Source organism: Otolemur garnettii, unplaced genomic scaffold, assembly GCF_000181295.1.
Source record: "Otolemur garnettii isolate 467f Iridium unplaced genomic scaffold, OtoGar3 scaffold00001, whole genome shotgun sequence".
Lineage (NCBI taxonomy): Eukaryota > Metazoa > Chordata > Mammalia > Primates > Galagidae > Otolemur > Otolemur garnettii.
The window spans coordinates 29,575,722-29,595,209 of NW_003852396.1; the positions used below are offsets into that span (position 1 = coordinate 29,575,722).

Sequence of the window (19,488 nt, forward strand, 5' to 3'; positions counted from 1 at the left end):
CCTCAAACTCTTGGGCTTAAGCGATTCACTTGCCTCAGCTTCCCGAGTAGCTGGGACTATAGGCACCTGCCACAACGGCCAGCTATTTTTAGAGAGGGGGTCTTGCTCTTGCTCAGGCTGGTCTTGAACCTGTGAGCTCAGGCAATCCACCCTCCTCGGCCTCCCAGAGTGCTAGGATTATAGGCGTGAGCCACTGTGCCCGGCCCTTTGTTTTCTTTACATAAAAGGCAGAATGTTACACAAACTGTTCTGGACTTTACTCATTTGATGAATATATCTTGGATGTCATCCCGTGCCAGTAAATAAGGAGTTTCTTCATTTTTTGTGGGTGCTTAGTATTCTTTTGTATGACTATAGCATAATTTAATTATCCATTCTCCAGTTGGTGGGCATTTTGGTTATTTCCAATCTTTTGTTATTATACACAGGTGCTGCTGCCAATAAACTATATGTCATTTTGGGTGTATGTTAATAAAAGTACAGGATAAATGGCTAGGGTGTCTGGGTCAAACTCCATCTTGGAGTTTTCATAGAGGGCCAGGGAAGGGAATGCCTCACTCTATTACCAATGAGTATATTTTTAGACTTTCTTTCTCTTTGATAGTCTAATGGGTGGAAAGTAGTATTTCAGTATATTTTATATTTCTATGTCATAGCGTGGGAGGTTAAGTTCCTTTTCTTATGTTTAAGAGCCATTTCTATTTTCCTTTCAGAAAATTTCCCTTTTCGTGTTCTTTGACCGTTTTTTCTGTTAGGTTATTGATCTGTTTCTTATTTAACTGGATGCTTTTAGGAATATGAACCCTTTGTTTGGAATATGAGTGGCAGATATCCCCTGGTTTATCATTTATCTCTTAGCTTTTCTTTTTCTTTTTGATACAATGTCTCATCCTATTGCCTGTTGTAGCTCACTGTAGCCTTGAACTCCTGGCCTCAAGTGATCCTCCTGCCTTGGTCTCCCAAAGTGCTGGGATTATAGGCATGAGGCATGAGCCATGTGCCGAGCTTGTTCTTAGCCTTGCTTATGATGCTTTTTTTGAGACAGAGTCTTACTCTCACTCTAGGGAGAGTGCTGTGGTGTCATAGCTTGCAGCAACCTCAAGCTCCAGGGCTCAAGCGATCCTCTTGCCTCAGCCTCCTGAGTAGCTGGGACTGCAGGTGCCTGCCACAACGTCAAGCTAGTTTTTCTAATTTTGGTAGAGACATAGTCTTCTTTTGCTTAGACTAATCTTGAGCTCTGAGCTCAAGCAATCCACTGGCCTCAGACTCCCAGAGTGCTAGGATTATAGGCATGAGCCATCACACCAGGCCCTATGATGCTTTTTATTTTATTTTTTTTACCATGCAGGAATGATTGATTTTTTTTTTTTTTTTGAGACAGAGCCTCAAGCTGTCCCCCTGGGTAGAGTGCCATGGCATTACAGCTCACAGCAACCTCCAACTCCTGGGCTCAAGCGAGTCTCCTGCCTCTGCCTCCCAAGCAGCTGGGACCACAGGCGCCTGCCACAACGCCCGGCTATTTTTTGGTTGCAGCCGTCGTTGTTTGGCGGGTCCGGGCTGGGGATTCGAACCCGCCACCTTAGGTGTACGTGGCTGGCGCCTTAGCCGGTTGAGCTATAGGCGCCGAGCCAGGAATGATTGATTTTACAGAGTCAAATATTTCAGTCTTTTCTGTATATCTCCTGGGTTCATATCATTTCCAAAAGACTTTCACCTCTCTGAGATGTTGTTTTTAAAATCCTATTATAGTTTTATTTTTTATACTGAAATCTTTGGTCTGTCTGTAATTCAACGTATTATAAGGTGTGAGGTAGGGGTCCACCTTAGTTATTTTCTCAGTTATCTTAGAGTTATCCCAACAACTTAACAATTCATCTTTCCCCCACTTGTTTGAGATGCTACTTTTTTTTTTTTTTTTTTGAGACAGTGCTATGGCATCAATAGCTCACAGCAACCTCAAATGCCTAGTTCAAGCCATCCTCCTGCCTCAGCCTCCCAAGTAGCTGGGACTAGAGGTGTCTGCTACCCCCATACCTAGCTAGGTTTTCTGTTTTTAGTAGAGATGAGTCCAGTCTTCCTCTTCCTCAGGCTGGTCTCAAACTCCTGAACTCAAGTGATCCTCCCACCTCAACCTCCCAAAGTGCTAGGATTATAGGTATGAGCTACTGTGCCCAGCCTGGGATCTACTTTTATTATACACATAATTCAGGTATATATTTGAATCTACTTTTGAACTTTCTGTTCTATTTAATTGATCTGTCTGTTCACATGCTGGTACCATATAATGTTTTAATTATTGTGGCTTTATAGTTTGTTTTAAAATGTGCTAAGGCTGACACCTACTCTTTATTCTCCCTCCTTCCCCACACCCTGCTTCCAGAATTTTTCTGGTTCTTCCTGTTTATTTTTCCTCACAAACTTTCAAATAAGCTTGTCAAAAAATTTTCTGTGTGTGTATTTAAGAGGATTGATTCTTATAGCATAGGTGTAAACCAACCCCCCCCCACCAACCTAGGATTGTATATATTTATTTATGAATTAACTTAGAATGAGTATCTTTATGATGTCTTCTCTCCAGAACTTACTATGCCATCCCATTTGTCCAAGTCCTCTTTATCCCTCACCAACCCTCTAAATTTTTCTTCATGTGATCTTTTTTTTTTTAGATGGAGTCTCAAACTGTTGCCCTGGGTAGAGTGCTGTGGCATCATAGCTCACAGCAACCTCCCACTCTTTGGCTCAAGCAATCCTTTTGCCTCAGTTTTTCTATGTTTTGTAGAGATGGGGTCTTGCTTTTGCTCAGGTGGTCTCAAACTCCTGGGCTCATGCTATCCATCCGAGTGCTGGTATTATAGGCATGAATCCCCTCACCAAGTGTCTTCATATGATCTTAATACCTTTTCTATGAAGTTTATTCTTAGTAGTTTATATTTCGTGATGTTAGTATAAATGGGGCCTTTCTTCCTGGTTTCTACCTGGCTATTGCTTATAAATGTTGGTTTATATTAATTTTTAACCCAGCTCTCTTACTCAATTCTTTTGATGTTTTTAACAGTTTCTCAGTTGAACTTCTGGACTCTCCAACTCAAAAGTCACATTATTAGCAACTGCTGGGTAGTTTCCTTTCTAATTTGTGTACCTCCTATTTATTTTTGTTGTGTAAGATTTTCAGAGCAGGGCCCTTCCTCTGCCAGCTCCGGCCCTCCCCACGCCAGCACACACCTCCCTTCCTGACACATTTTGCCATACAAGCTATAATATGGTGGCAGCGATGGCAGCCTGAACTCTAGAAAGCCTGGTTGATTTTTAATGCTTCAAAATCATAAGACGCAGCACTACTTCAGGATTGCAGTATTGGAGCCATGGGAATAAAGGTTCAGCATCCTTGATTTTTTTTGACATTGCCATTAACAATCAACCTGCTGAAAGAGTTGTCTTTGAATTGTTTTTGGACGTGTGCTCTAAAACATGGGAGAACTTTTGTTGTCTTTGTACAGGTGAAAAGGGGACAGGGAAATCAACACAGAAGCCATTACATTATAAGAGTTGTCTGTTTCACAGAGTTGTCAAGGATTTTTATGTTCAAGGTGGTGGTGACTTCAAAGACAGAAATGGAGGGGGCGGCACCTGTGGCTCAAAAGGGTAGGGTGCCGGCCCCATATGCCAGAGGTGCTGGGTTCAAACCCAGCCCTGGCCAAAAGACAAAGCAAAACAAATTAAATTAAATTAAATTAAAAAAATAAAAATAAGGAAATGGATGAGGAGGGGAATCTATTTATGGAGGATTTTTTGAAGATGAGAGTTTTGCTGTTAAACACAACAAAGAATTCCTTTTATCAGTGGCCAACAGAGGGAAGGATACAAGTGGCTCACAGTTCTTCATAACAACAAAACCAACTCCTCGTTTAGATGGGCATCATGTTGTCTTTGGGGAAGTGATCTCTGGTCAAGAAGTTGTAAGAGAGAAAACCAGAAAACAGATACAGCTAGCAAACCATTTGCTGAGGTACGGATACTCAGTTGTGGAGAGCTGATTCCCAAATCTAAAGTTAAGAAAGAAGAAAAGAAAAGGCATAAGTCATCCTCATCTTCCTCATCTCCATCCAGTAACTCAGATAGCTCAAGGGATTCTCAGTCGTCTTCTGCTTCTTCAGATTCTGAAAGTGCTTCTGAAGAGAAATAAAAAAAAAGAAAAAAGAATCATAGAAAAAATTCCCGAAAATATAAGAAAGAAAAGAAGTGAAAGACAAGCAAGAAAAGTGCATCAAGTGAAAGTGAGGCTGAAAATCTTGAAGCACAACCCCAGTCTACTGTCCGTCCAGAAGAGATCCCCCCTATGCCTGAAAATAGGTTCCTAATGAGAAAAAGTCCTCCTAAAGCTGACGAAAAGGAAAGGAAAAACAGAACGAGAGAGAGAAAGAGAGTGGTATGTGAATGAATCCACCTAACTCCCAGCCAGCTTCCTACCAGAGACAACTTTTGTAACTAGATCTGGCAGAAAAATTAAAGGAAGAGGACCAAGTCATTATCACACCCCTTCCAGGTCCAGATCAAGGGATCGTTTCAGAAGTAGTGAGACTCCTCCACATTGGAGGCAAGAGATGCAGAGGGCTCAAAGAATGAGGTATCAAGTGGTGAAAGATGGATCAAAGGGGGTAAGAGTGAGTTGAATGAAATAAAAGAAAATCAAAGAAGCCCAATTAGAATAAAAGAGAGAAAAATCAGTGATCACAGGCATGTGCCTGAGAGTCCAAACAGAAAAAGTGAAAAGGAAAAGAAAGTTGAAGACCATAAACCTAACAGCAAAGAGAGAGACATCAGAAGAAATTCAGAAAAAGATGATAAATATAATAAAAACAAAGTGAAGAAAAGGGCGAAATCTAAAAGTAGGAGTAAGAGCAGAGAGAAATCAAAAAGTAAGGAAAGAGATTCAAAACATAATAGACATGAAGAAAAGAGGATGAGGTCAAGGAGTAAAGAAAGGGATCATGAGAATGTTAAAGAAAAAGAAAAACAGTCTGAATCTAAAGGAAAAGGTCAGGAAAGGAGGAGAAGTAAAGAATCAAAAAGTAATGAGCATGATTACAATAAAGGTAAGGAAAAGGATAGACGTGCAAGGGCAGCGCCTGTGGCTCAAAAGGGTGGGGCGCTGGTCCCATATGTTGGAGGGTTCAAACCCAGCCCTGGCCAAAAAAAAAAAAAAGGATAGACGGGCACAATCCAGGAGTAGAGAATGTGATACAACTGAAGGTAAACACAGTTATAATAGTAGAACCAGAAAACGGAGCAGAAGCAGGGACCGGAGCAGAAGAGTGTGATCTAGAAGCCGGGACAGAGATCGCAGCAGAAGCAAGGAGTACCACAGACAGAGAGAACAGGAGTACAGAAGAAGAGGATGGTCACGAAGCCCAGAGAGAAGAGCAACACCAGGAAGATCAAGAAGTAAAGACAGGAAGAGAAGGAGGAGAGATTCACGGAGCTCAGAGAGAGAAGAAAGTCAAAGCAGAAACAAAAGTACAGAAACTAAGAAAGTAAAAGAGTTCTTACAGACAAGAAAATTCAGTGGGTAAGAAAAGAATGTACTCTAAAATCGTGATTATAATAGCCCAAGTAATAGCAGGGAAAAAAAAGGCTGACAGAGATCAAAGTCCATTCTCAAAAATGAAACAAAAGCAGCCAATGAATTAAAGTCCTCCACATTAAAAAATAAGGAGGATGAGAAGACCAGATCCTCAGTGGAAAAAGAAAACCAAAAATCAAAGCGTCAAGAAAATGACCACGTACATGACAAAAATAAAAAATCTGATCATGAATCAAGTCCTGGAACAGATGAAGACAAAAGTGGATGAGTGAATTGGGTAAACTTACTTCCATTCTGTCTAAAATTTTAAGTTTTAGAGATTCATCAGTTTTGCTATTTTCCCTTTCATTGTTTTTGGGTTGTCTTTGTCTTTTTTTTTTTCTAATGTGGATTTCATTGAGTTGATCTTTTGATAATCTTTCATCTGCATAATTTGTACCGCTAAAGTTTTAATAAACTTGAAATGAGAAAAAAACAAACAAAAAAGATTTTCAGAGCAATGTGAATAATAGTGAAATAGATACTTTTGTTTCATTTCTGATTTTAATGGGAATTTTTCTATTATTTTACCATTAAGCAAGGTGTTGGGTTTTTGCTTAAAGAAGTAGCCATCTATTTCTTCTTTTCTTGTAAGATTTTTGTTGGTGTCAGGAAGCCAGATACTGGGTTTTACCATATGACTCTTTAGTGTCCATGAAGATGACCAGGTGACATTTCCCTTTGATCTCTTAATCACCTTCTCCAATGGTCACTTTCTCCACATCATCTCTTGACTCCTACCAGGCAGGAGCTCTTGAGTCTAGGGAAGGAAGCTGAGATCTCACTGCCCAGTACAAGGCTCTTTTGAAAGAATGAATGAATGGCCTTTCCCTGCCTTGGTAATAGGAGGGGTTGCCCACTTCCGAAGCCAGGACCCCAGAGGCTACGTGATGCTGGCTTCACTCACCTTCTGGAGTATTTTGCTGCTCCAGGGGCTTGGAAATGGGGTGAAGTAACCTGAGGTTCCCATATTGGGCATGCAGAGGGACCAGTAATGGTATCCTTTGGTCCTACCCATACTCATTAAGCCTCTGGGCCTAGGCCTCAGCTGGAAACTGGTACTTCAGAGGAAACTGGGCCCTGGCCTGGGTCTTGCAGACAGTAGTGGGGAAGAAGGTGTGCCAGACACAGCACTAAACATGCCTCTGGCCAGTCTCATAGCAGTAGTTGAGGCTGTGTAGGGCAGTGTGGTAAGCCCCGGTACCAACCCGGGGCTTATGGCAGGTTTCTTAGAAAAGGAAACATGAACTAGATGCTAGGAGGCCACAGAGGCAGGGCAAGGTGTGGGTGTATGTGTGCAGTTTCAGGCAGCCTGTATGTTCAGAGGCCTAGCAGTACCTGCCTTGCCTGGCACATGGAGACAGGGGAAGAAGCTTAAGGACAGAACTTGAACCCATGCATGAGAGAGCTATGAAGGATGCTGATGCAGTGATCAGGGACAACTCCTGGGCAGCCATGCCTCTGACCTGTGCCCATCTGTCTATTTCAGGTCTGGACAGGCCCCTGCCAGTTGGCCTCTGCTGGCAGGAACCATGGCAGAGGCCAGGGATGCTGCACTGTCAGTGGCTGAGTGGCTGCGGGCTCTGCACTTGGAGCAGTACACTGGGCTCTTCGAGCAGCACGGGCTGGTGTGGGCCACTGAGTGTCAGGGCCTCAGTGATACCCGCCTGATGGACATGGGCATGCTTCTCCCTGGCCACCGCCGCCGCATCCTGGCTGGACTGAGCCGGGCTCACACCCCTCCAGCTCCTGCACCCCGCTCTGCCCCACGGCCTGTGCCCAAGAAACGCCATGTCTTCCGCTCTCTGCCTGTGCCTACCACTCTACCTGAGCCCCTACCTGCTGCTGGAGAGGATGAAGGGCCGCTCACGGCCCCACCCATCCCACCCCGGAGGAGCTGCCTTCCACCTACCTGCTTCACCGCCTCGTCCACAGCTGCACCATCTACAGTGGCCCCCACCACAGCTGCTCCAGACCCTGTGCTCCCACCGCTGCCCGCCAAGCGGCATTTGGCAGAGCCGAATGTTCCACCTGTGCCCCCCCGCACCATGCCCCCCCGCCTGCTGGTGACGTGAGTAGATGCCACCAGGGTGGGAGACACGTGAGAGGATGCCAGAGCATGTGTGGAGAGTTTGTAGACTTGGGTGCTGGGGTAAAAAAGGTGCTTCGGGGGGAAGGAGCAATGTGCACACACCTCGGAGGAGGGAAGCTCTGTCTGAGCCTTCTCCATGGTGTGCCTAGACTATTGGGATGGTGCGGGTGAGGCCTGGCCAGGCTGGGGAGCTGGGGAGGTTTTAAGAAAAGTCACCGAAGTACGGTAAGGATGACTGGCTACTGGTGCGGTTGATGGGGGAGGGGCTAGGGCACAGAGCCAGGTGAGGTCCCACTCAGGCTATGCTAACAAGCTTGGGGGTGGGGGTAGGTAGATGAGAGCCAGGTGTAGGCCCTAGAATGGACAGGATGGGGACTGCCTGGTAGGGGGCAACTATAGCTTGGCCTCTAGGTTTCCATTTCATATGGCTGGGTAGATGAGGGCACCATCACTGATCTAGGGACCCAGGGACAGGAGTGGGTTTGGGAGGAAGTCTGAAGCTTTGGGACCTGGCAAGTGTGAGATAACGGTGAGGGTTTGGGGTCCATGCTGGTATCTGGAGGCAACATGAAGAGGAAAGGGAATGCCTAGGACGGTGGCTTATAGGGTTGGGCATAGGAATTGCCTCGTTTTTGGTGCTTGTGCTACCTCACATCCTGTCCCCATCCCACTGCCACATGTCACCTAAACACAGGATACTTCTCAGGGTACATCCTACTCACCCCCCTCCTTCCTCAGACCTGTTTTCTCCCCTCTGCGGCTCCTGGTACCCTTTGTTTTCTTGAGTTGCTTCCGAGTTTTCTGGCTATTCCATTTTAATCTCCTTCACATGTGCCCTCCCTTCCTGCTATTTCCAGGGGGTGGGGTGGCACAGGCAGGAGGGAGCACCCCCAGACAGAGCAAGATATGTGTTCAGGGATTTATTAGAGCCCTTGGGCCAAGTCACACTAATCTGGGAAGGCTTTTTGGAGGAGGAAGGGATGTGTAGGGAGAGGTCTTATGGTCCTTGTTACTGTGGGGCTTTTTGCTTACATGATCTTCTTGATCCCTACAGCAAGCCTCTGGAAGATTTGTGCCTTGGTTTTAGCATAGAAATTAAGGCTGAGAGCCGGGAGTTGGCACTGGCTGGATTGATGCCAAGTCTATACTTGGTGGGGTGAGAGGGCTGTGTGGACGATCTGGGGAGTTCTTTCTATCCAGGGAGGAATATTATGTTAGGGGGCCCTGAAGGCCAAGCCAGGGCTGTGGTTTTTTGAGGTTTGATTGGTGGAAGCATAAAAAGGATCCATGGCCTTCCTGGGCGCACACAACTGGAAACAGGTAACTAGGGTGCCCAGCTGGAAGCTGTTTGGAGTTTCTTGGTGCCGTTATGCCCTCTAGTGGCCATAAGGCACGCAGGCATAGTTTCTGTTTCCTTTCTACCAGGTCATTTGGATGGAGAGAGACTGTCTCTGGGGGTTAGGTGTGGGTGAACAGGGGAGGAGCTAGGGCCCTGTCCTTAGGGAGCTCACAAAAGTTAAGGAGGCCAAACCTCCCGTGGGACAGGGGAGGCCTGGATTCCTGTTTAGGAGGCAGGACAGCTGAGTCTGGCCCAGCTAGCTGTATGACTGATAACAAGCTGCCCGTTTGGTCCCTTTCATGGTCTCCCATAGCCTTCTATAGTGTTCCTGGAGTTGATACCCAAGTTCATATGGGTATGGCGAGAGTTCTGCTCACACTCCTGGGGGGCACCAGCTTCTACTCTTACAGCCTTGGTCTGAACGTAGCTACTAAGCCAGTCTCTGGGGAGGTCAGCCCCCATGGTCAGGAGTCTGGTCCCCTATAGTTAGAGGACCCACAATATATTCTGTGCTGAGAGAATTGGTAGAAAACTATTCCCTGCAACATGGGACTATTCTTTGGGGCAGAGTAGGGTAAGAGCTAAGTTGCTAAGCCTGGCTTCCCTTGTCCAAAGACTGACTGTAACATTGGGAGTCATGGCCATCTTCAGTCCTTGGCTTATAAGGTGCAGAAAGTCTTCATACTCTTGCAGTATAAAAACTCACAGTAGGGGCATGGTGGCTCACTCCTGTAATCCTAGTACTCTGGGAGGCCAAGGCAGATAGATTGCTTTGAGCTCAGGAGTTTGAGACAAATTTGAGCAATAGCGAGACCCTGTCTCTAAAGAAATAGCTGGGCATTGCATCAGGAGCCTATAGTCCTAGGTACCTGGGAGACTGAGGCAAGAGGATCACTTGAGCCCAAGAGTTTGAGGTTGCTGTGAGCTCTGATGCCATGGTACTCTATGGAGGGTGACTGAGTGAAACTCTGTCTCAAAAAAAAGAAAAAAAGCCTCACAGCAGATGGGGCCTCTTGTATGGGTAGTGATCAAGGTGGGAGCCAACATGGAGCCTGACTGGCCATCCTGTCCCCTCTTGACCCCTTCCTGTGACTCCCCCAGGTTCCTTGGTGCGTGGCATAATACTGCCCCTTCCCCATGTTGCAGGGGTCCCACTGCAGTGTCTCATGACATGGTCTTCCTACCCCAGCTTACAACCTAGGGCCTTTCATATAAGATCATGGGGTGACTAAGTCCTGTCCTCAAGCTGCAATGGAATTGGAGATTGCTGTGTGTGCATGTGTATACCTTCAGGGTCTTGACTCAGTGTGAAGCTGTACCTGGGCTATTGTGTGTGTGCACCCAAATGTATGTGTTTGAGTGGTTGGGTAAGCTGTCAGGGTCGTAGTGTATCTGGGTATTTACAAATTTGCACAGGTTCTGAGAGTGATAATTTTTAATACTAAGATATAAAATTTGTAAGGATTTGTGCAGTTTCAGTGGTGACATGAAGTAGTGTGTGTCTGTGTGTGTGTGCGTTCACTGGGACCTGTGTGCACATATACATGTGCTCATAGTGTGTCATATGCTGTTGGGTAGTGAATTGGTATGTGTTTTATTTTGGACTGTCAGGTGTGAGCCAGTGTGTACATATGTGAGTACATGTGCTGCCAAGAATGTCCACTTGAATGCACTAGAATGTCAGCTCCACCAGGGCCTGGAGCTTTGCTGATTTTGTTTACTACTGACTCCCCAACATCTGGAACAGTGCAGGTGCCAAATAGGCCTTCAATGAGTATTCATCATGTAGGTAAATAGATCATGTTGGTGAGGGTGTTATGTATTGCCGGGCGCTGAGCTTGGGCTTCATATAGGCATATATGCATGTGATACACTGGTCTGTAAGGTTACAGGGTCTTGAGCTCACTGCCTCATATTCTTTTCCCACATCCCACTACCTGACAACAACCCATGTCACTCATGATGTCGTCAGAGGGAGAGGCCTTCAGAGGAGGCAGGTGGGAAGAACAGGGCTGAGCCACAGACAAAGTTGTCAGTCAATCAGAAAACAAGCAAGGTTAGGGTTCTCTCCTTGCCCTGGCAAGGCCCCAGGGCTCTCAGAACCAGGCTCTAGAACAGCAGTTCTTAACCTGTGGGTCGCGACCCCTTTGGGGGTCGAACGACCCTTTCATAGGGGTCGCCTAAGACCATCCGGCATATCAGATATTTACATTACGATTCATAACAGTAGCAAAATTACAGTTATGAAGTAGCAAGGAAAATAATTATATGGTTGGGGGTCACCACAACATGAGGAACTGTGTTAAAGGATTGCAGCATTAGGAAGGTTGAGAACCACTGCTCTAGAAGGACCCCACTAGAGTCTTCACCTGCTTTTCTTATATAATCCTGTGGTAGAGAACTTGCTGAGGAATCCAGAGATTCTGAGAAACTTGCCCAAAGCCTCCCAGCCCAGCAGAGGGGAAGCCAGTGTTCAGACCCTCCTTCCTGGCCTTGAGCCAGGCCTGCCCAGCTCCAGTGTTATTGACGTGAGCCCTCTCAACTTGCTTCTCTGAGTGGCAGAGAGGTCAGTTCTGATTTGGGGTTCCAGGGCCGCTCCACAAATTCCCTCTCAGCTTGCCGAGTCTCAATTTCCTCCTCTAATACCCTGATGCCTAGTGATACCTGCAGAAAAGAGAGAATTTGCCTTAGGGTGAGGAGGGGAACAGCTGCCCAGCTAGCGTCCTACTGCCAGGCTTCCTTCCTGTGTCTCTGACTGCCCTGTAGCTCAGCCAATCCCTAGTCTTTCTGCAGGTTGATCACTTGTTGCTGGGGCAGAACTTGTTCCCTTCAAAGAGCCTCTTTCCCAGACTCTCTGGGCCTCATTGTGGGGGTGGGGAGAAGGAGGGGCCACCTCAAGAGCCAGCCAGCAATGGCAGGGCTTCTTGGCGTCCTCCCCATATGACCTCAGCAGGCACTGCAGGCTGTCCCATCCTAGCTTGGGAGGTGCAGTGGGGGGTGGGGTGAGGAGGAAGTATCAGCCCCATGGGATTCTGGGTGTCTTTTCTCCTTCTCAGTCTGTGTTTTCAGGAAGTGTGTGTTGGCCAGGGCTGCAGGGGGCGGAGGAATTGGGGAGCAGGAAGCCACTAGAGACCAGAGCAGACAGACACACACTCACTCTCTCCCTCCTTTTCCAGGACAGATCACAGTTATACACAGAAACACACCCGCACGCAGAGAAGTGATTCACAAACATTCAGGGACGCAAATCACAGGCGCGCAGAGCCATACCTGGGCACAGAGCCATACCTGGGCCCAGATGCTTCCAAGAGAACTCGGCCTCAGACACACCCAGGGAACAGGGTCAGGTGGGACAGGCATAAAACAAACACTCTTGTGCACACACTGAGTGAGCCCGCCTGGCTGGAGCAGCGAGAATCCTTGGCCCTAGGACCTAATGGGCGTCTGAGGGTGAGCGAGGGGCTGTGGGGCAGTTGGGAGGGAGGTTCCATCTGAGGACCTGGGAGGGCAGGAGTCTGTCTGTCTGTCTATCACCTCTGGGCCAGACTTTCTATGGAGCTCTCCTGCCCCTTCCAATTTGTTCTGAGGATTTTCTGTTTTCTTTCACTTTCTCCATTTCTTCTCCTCCCCCCTCCCCTTTTCCTTTTCTCCCTTTCTCTCCTCTCTCCCTTTCCTTTGGGCTTTCCAGGTTTCCAGCTTCCATAAATCTCTCTCCTGGGTCTCCAGACCACAGTACTTGTTTTCTGGGCCTTTCTCAGACTGTGCCCCAAGATTTTTGTGACCTTTGTGGAGTCTCTGTCCTTCAGAGACCTGGGGCGGATCCCAGCTCCCTGCATCCTCTGGAGATTCCCTGGGGAGCTTTAGGTTGGCTTATCTCACAGTCAAGATCAAAGGTGCTGTGGTTCTGAACCTCCCACCCCCAGTCTAAGGTGATAGAGGTGCAGAGGGTTGGCACTTAGCATGGTTCCTACTCGTCCACTCGTCCTCCCCAGGGCTGGCATGCATTGCAATTGCCATGATCCCTAATCCTAATGAACTTAGCTACCACCCCACCCCAACCTGGTGCTCAGATCACTGGGACAGAGAGGCCTTTAACCAGGTTCTATCTGTGTACCCGCCCTCCCCAGCCCTTCCCTTTGCCCTCGGCTCATCTTTTCAGTAGGGCCCACTAGGCACTTGTACCTGCTCCTCCTGCCACACCAGCCCTGACTGGACACTTGGGAGGGCTCAGTACTTCTGTAAGTTCCCTGAGGACTGAACTTCCTCCCCCTGCTGCTCTCAGGAGTCAGCACCTGGCTTGGGAAGCACTCAGAGCTGCTGTGGGAGACAAGGCTTCTGCCACCTACTGCCCAGATGGCAGGGCTGGCTGGGTGGTGGAGTGCTACTAACACCCAAGAGGTTGTGTGAGCTTAGAGGAGGAAGCAATTGGGGAAATTTCCTAGAGGAGGTGTGTCCTGAGTACAAAGGAATTGATGACCCTGGGTCATTAAACAAACAAAAAACCAGCAACAGAATGCCTGGCAGGGTGGTTGCTTAGCAAGTGTTTGCTGTTGTCCCAGGGGGGAGTGCTAAGAGCTGAAGTCTTGGTTGTGAGGATGGGCTCCAAATTTAGTTGGACACTACTATACGGAGAAGTGTGGGAGCTGCTAATCTTGACCTTCTCCCATGACCAGGCTGCGAGGATGGTGGCTATTCATTCATTCAGTATACTCACCAAGGCCCCTTCTGTGCTGGGTACTGCTGGTAGCATGGAGAGGATTGGCCCTAGGGTTTGTGCAGATGCTGAGATGTAGACTGTGGACATTCCTTTCTAGCAAGTGAGACCCCAGGAAGAGCTGTCTACAAGGTCTGGCAATTAAGTTTATGAACTCATCCTAGAAAAAGTGCTTGAAGGGTGGACTAGGCGCTGGCGGCAGTGCGTAGCTTCCCAAGGGGAGTGCTTGGATGGTGACCATAGTGATATTCAGCAATGAGGTATGTATCACTTTTTCTAGAATGAGTTTGCGAATTTGTCAGACTTCATACGGTGACAGCCCTGGTGGTCATTCCAGAAAAAGAGTTCCAAAATTGTTTTGAAGAGTGGACTAGGCACTGGCATCAGTGCATAACCCCCCTAAGGGGGAGTACTTTGAAGGTGACCATAGTGATATTCAGCAATGAGGTCTATAGCACTTTTTCCAGGATGAGTACACAAACTTACTTCTTTTTTTTTTTTTTTTTTTTTGAGACAGAGCCTCAAGCTGTCCCCCTGGGCAGAGTGCCGTGGCATTACAGCTCATAGCAACCTCCAACTCCTGGGCTCAAGCGAGTCTCCTGCCTCCACCTCCCAAGTAGCTGGGACCACAGGCGCCCGCCACAACGCTTGGCTATTTTTTGGTTGCAGCCGTCATTGTTGTTTGGCGGGTCCGGGCTGGGGATTCGAACCTGCCACCTTAGGTGTACGTGGCTGGCGCCTTAGCCGGTTGAGCCACAGGCGCTGAGCCCACAAACTTACTTCTCAGACCACATATACTGGGGCCTGGGCAGAAGTGAACAAAACAGAGCCAAAAGAATGCTGAAGGTGCTGACTTTTAAGGTCACATGATGGATAAAGGGGGCAGAAGCAACCTCAGAGGAAGCAAGAGGCGTAGTGCCATGGCCTGGGCCCCTGAGGAGGCCAGGGCATGAATGAGGAAGTGGGTGGCCAGGACAGTTTTCCCCTGTGGAAAGGGAACATCACATTAGGAGACAGATGCTTGGGGGAAAGGTCCTGACACTAGGATGGGTTATGGGCCCAGTTCCTTGATCCTTTGTGGTCAGTTTGTGTGAAGCATCGGCTGATATGGCTATACTGAACAATTAGAAATGTGGCAGCTGGGTGATCCCCAAGGAAACCCCAGATCAGCTGAAGGTGTGAGGGGAGCCCCACAGTAGGGGGAGGGTATATGATTTGGGCCTTCTGAAGGAGTAGGAGTTGGTATTCCAGGTAGAAGGAATAGTGTGTATATGCAGAGGCCTGGAAGTATGCATTTATAGTCTGCAGCACAGTCAAGGGGTGGGGCGGAATACGAGTGAAGGATGAGTCCAAAGTCAACCTGGTTTATTCAGGCTGCTGCACTCAGCAGCCTACCTTCCTTCAAGGTGAGATCTAGTTCCTTTGGCCAGAGATTGGTATGGACAGAAAGATATTAAAGGAGAGCCAGGGGGAAGAGAAGGAGGAGGTTATGAAGCAGGCTCTTGACCCAGTCTTCTCCTCTTCTTCCTCCTTCTCTTCCTCTTCCTCTGAGTGATTGGAAGTGTGGAAGCTGGGGGAGCCCCAAAGAAGCCCCAAATCAGACTGAGATGTGAGGGTTGGTCTGCAGGATGGGGGAGGGTATATGATTTAGGCCTTTTGAAGGAGGAGGAGAGGAGGAGGAGACGAGGTTGCTGTTATGAAGCAGGTTCCTAGCCCCACTTTTGGGGCCTGAGCCTCCTTCAGCCACAGCCATGGGGAGGAAGTTGTGCTGGTCACATGTGGGAGTGGCTGTCCTTTATTGAATTATCAGTAAGCCTGGAGACAGAGAGGAAGCTGGGGCTCAGAGATGAAGTGACCTGCTCGAGGTCACAGACTAATGAACAGTTGCGCTAGATTCAAACCCAAATCTGCCTGGTGTAAAGCCCCGTCTCTTAACTGCAGCGACTACACATCTCATTTTGCTTGGGATGAGCAAAATGCCTTTTTATGCCTGTTGCCCCAACACAGGTATTAACAGTGCCTCTTTTCACTCTGAGAAGTGTTTCCAGTTTATACGACTAATTATATGATCACCCTACTCTTATCCATTGTAGCTTGGGACCCTCACATGTTCCGTATCCTCCAGGTGTAAGCTATTGTGTGTATTTTCCCTAGTCCAATAAAACAGACTTCTTAGGTGGAAGGCTCAAGCTGGGTGGATCAGCCCTTGCCCCTGCCCAGGGTGTCCAGTCTTGCCTAGGCGTAGTGGGGAGAATAGATGGGTTTGCACATCCCTTGACTAGGGAAGAAAGAGCTGGAGGAGCAGGGAGCCAGCAGTGTGAGAGAAAGTAGGGGTGCCTCAGAGGCTGCCTATAGGGCGAGGCCTGTTGTGCTACTGGTGGGCTTCCATAGGCTGGGATCATAGGGAGAGGGTAGAGAGGAGCAGGAAGCCCTGGGAGCAAAGGCTGAGAGATGGGGCCACTGAGGACATGCTCAGGGTTGGGGCAGATCTTCTGGTTTGGTGGGTGAAAAGTTGCTAGGGAACATCCCAGCAGGGCCTCAGCTGGACCTCAGGGTTGGAGCTGGACCCCCCCCCCCCTTTTTTTTGTGTTTGGAGACAGAGTCTCAAGCTGTTGTCTTGGGTTGAGTGCTATGGCATCGCAGCTCACAACAACCTCCAACTCTTGGGCTTAAGTTATTCTCTTGCCTCAACCTTCCAAGTAGCTAGGACCACAGGTGCCAGCCACAATGCCCAGCTATTTTTTTGTTGCATTTGTCATTGTTGTTTTTAACTGGCCCAGTCCAGGCTAGACCAGGTTCGAACCTGCCAGCCACAGTGCATGTGGCTAGTGCCCTACCCACCGAGCTGTGGGTGCCGCCTTGGACCACCTCTTAAGGGTGCAGGCACTGAGGAGCTGGGACTCCAGCTGGTGTGGGGCATTCTGTGGGCTCTGTTCCTGGTAGGAGGTCACTGCCACTTCCTTGGGGTTTTCCCACATGCTATGCCTTCCTGGACTCTACTTCTTCTTTCTTGAGCCTGCCCATGACTAAGCAGGTCCCTGATCCCATCCAATAGACAGGCAGGCAAGGGTCAGCCAGGAAGCTTCCTAGAGGACATGGCTATGGTGGGGCCTGAGATTTACAAGAGGGGCATAGTCCCTTCCCTGCCACTGCTCTGCTGGGAGAAGAGCCCTTTGCATCTGTTGCCCTCTCCCTTCTTGCCATGGTGACAACAGCTAACTGCCAACTGTGACTGTGTTCTCTCTCAGATGGACCCTGGATCTGGGTGGCCAGTGTGAGACAGCAGGCCTCAGAGTAGCTCTCAGATCCTGGCGTGGCCTCATTTCTTGGGCTGTGGTGCTAAACTGTATTCAAATCTCACCTTGGGACTAAGGACAAATTACTTAGCGCTCCAATGCCTCAGTTTCCTCCTCTGTAAGCCTTACCTTATGGAGCTCTTATAATGAGTAAATGAATGAGTCTTTACATAGTGCTTAGAAGATGGCTGGGAACATACAGACATAGACGCACACACATGCACAATTAATTAGTAAGAATTAATTAGCCCAGGTGTATATTTGTTTATAAATCCTTGCTGAGTGCTGGGGATACAGTGGTGAGGAAGGTAAGTATAGAGCTTGCTTCAGGGAACATCCCAGCAGGCAGGATGGGCAGACCCCTCAAGAGTGATGGGGATGGGATGGGCTGCCAGAGGTAAGCAGGCTGATGACACTTGATCCTGTTGAGTGGCAGCAGGTGGGCATTTTTGCTCATTACTACCACCTTCCCCTTAGCTCTGCCCTTAGATGCAGGGGGAGCTTTGGGAGATAGAGGGGTAGAGCCTGTCCCTACTTCCCCTAGACTAAAATCAGGCTGGCCCTGGCCCAACAGCTTGGAGTTCTGCCCTTGGCTAATCATATAGGCTGGGCTTCTAATGACCTGTCCCTCTTGGATTCTGGGAGGCAGCAGCCCAATGGATTGATTTGTCTGTCAGGTTACACCTAAGGACAGTGACCATCTAGAGCCAGCACCCCAGGTCATGCTCTTGGGCCTATAAGCATTCCCTCAGTCACTTCATGTCCACTCCAGGTCATGCTGTTGGGCCTGTCTCCCAGAGTCCAAGAGGTAGGGGCCATTAGAAGCCCAGCCTGTGATTAGCTAAAGGCAGCATTCTAAGCTGTTGGGCCAGGGCCAGCCAGATTGCAGTCCAGAGGAGGTAGGGACAGGTTGTATCCCTTAAACTTGCCTCTCTTCCAACCCTAAGGATCAACTACCCATCTACCATCTACCTGCCACCCATCCATTTGTCTACCTACATCCCCACCCAGCCAGCCCACATACTCTTGATGCTGACTAGGTCACAAGCCCATACTGCACTGTGGGAATATCAAGACAGATGCTGCCCCCTGCCCTAAAAAGGCTCAGGGTCACATGAGGGAGGCAGTTTTATGCAGTGCCCACCAGGGTGGCTTCGTAGGTCCAGCTAAACATTCAAACTGTCAAGACTGCCATGGGCCCCACTTGGCATCAGCTTTCCACCAGGCGATGACAGATCTTCATCTGCTGTGGGATCCTTATAGCAATCCCGCCATAGTCCACATAGCTTGTGGAACCACATACCCTCTAGGAGTAAAGGAGTGAGACTCACAGTGGATAAGTGACTCATGAGCCAGCCTGGCTTAGGAATCTCTTGCCACAGGAGCCAGGATATATATAACAACCCCACAGGTGTGGTTTCAGGCCCGTGCATGAGACGTGCCCAGTTTACAAGTCACCATACTGGGGAAACCCAAAGCCCTGGAGTCTCCACCAAGTAGAGAGTTCACTTGCAGTTCCTCTCAGTTCAGATGCAGTTCTTCTCTCAGACCATTGCTGCCAAAGGCAGTGTTGCCTAGTAACACGACTGTCATACCACCTTTACCAGGCTTCTGGGGGAACAGAGCTAGAAAGCTAGCTGAAGGTCAGATTCCCACACAGACGATGGAAGGGTTATGTCACACACAGGGGAGAGATGGTTGCAGTACAGGTTGATGTGGAAGGAGCCATGTGTCCTAAGAAGCAATAGACATTGGAGTCAGGGTTCAGATCCTGGCTTAGGTGTTAGCACATTACTTGGCATGAAGGAGATACTTTGAAAAATATCTTTTGAAATAATTTATATGAAGCTCATAATGTAGGGAAATGTAGATAGGCTGGGAGAGCAAAAAGAGAGTCGGAGAAGATGTTCAGAGGAGGGAGGCTTGGTTTTAGAGTTAAAGAATGAGTGAATGTTTCCTAGTCCGAGAACAGGGAGAAAGGTATTACTGGTGGAGGCAACAGCTTGTGCAAAGGCCTGGTATCATGACAATTCCCCAGGCAGGCCCTGTCCCTCCCTCATGGTTCTTCCTTGCTTTTGTGGTAGTCTCACATGTCAGTCACTGCCAGGAACATTGGGGTAATATAAAGACCAGGCCAGAAACAACTAGTGGGAGAAGTTACCCTTCTGTTCTGATGCCTTTCCTTGGCTCCTACAGGACCCTGGCAGAGATAGCTGGTGGGGCCAGGCCTTCAAGGGCCTCTGGTTCCTGCTGGTGGTCCCTGGGCATCCTGTGTGTTGGCACATGACATGTCTTATCTTGGTTAATCCTCCAGCTGCTCTGCCAGGTCACTAATACAGTCCTTATCTTACAGAAGAGGAAACTGAGGCTCAGAGCAGCTAGGTGCTTGCCCCAGGACACACAGGAACTAAGGCAAGGTTCAAATCC

At 48.4% G+C, this 19,488-nt stretch overlaps 1 protein-coding gene and 1 pseudogene across 6 annotated transcripts in view; both read left to right on the plus strand.

The window, feature by feature from the left end:
- ARAP1 (ArfGAP with RhoGAP domain, ankyrin repeat and PH domain 1) overlaps positions 1-19,488 on the plus strand; it is a 70,590-nt gene that overhangs the window by 22,732 nt on the left and 28,370 nt on the right. For 4 of the 5 annotated variants that reach the window (XR_002772101.1, XM_023510410.1, XM_023510306.1 and 1 more), the window contains exon 3: positions 7,110-7,691. Coding sequence is in view for 3 of the 5 variants with exons in the window: in XM_023510410.1 (XP_023366178.1) it covers positions 7,153-7,691 (539 nt within the window). In the remaining 2 variants the exon portion in view is untranslated. Of the gene's footprint in view, positions 1-7,109; positions 7,692-12,105; positions 12,502-19,488 lie in introns of those variants that run through there. The other variant, XM_023510378.1, reaches the window with a different exon arrangement.
- On the plus strand, positions 3,063-5,892 carry LOC100940966 (annotated as a pseudogene). Its single transcript, XR_152683.3, has 3 exons — positions 3,063-3,620; positions 3,763-5,093; positions 5,182-5,892. The product of XR_152683.3 is annotated as a peptidyl-prolyl cis-trans isomerase G-like (transcript).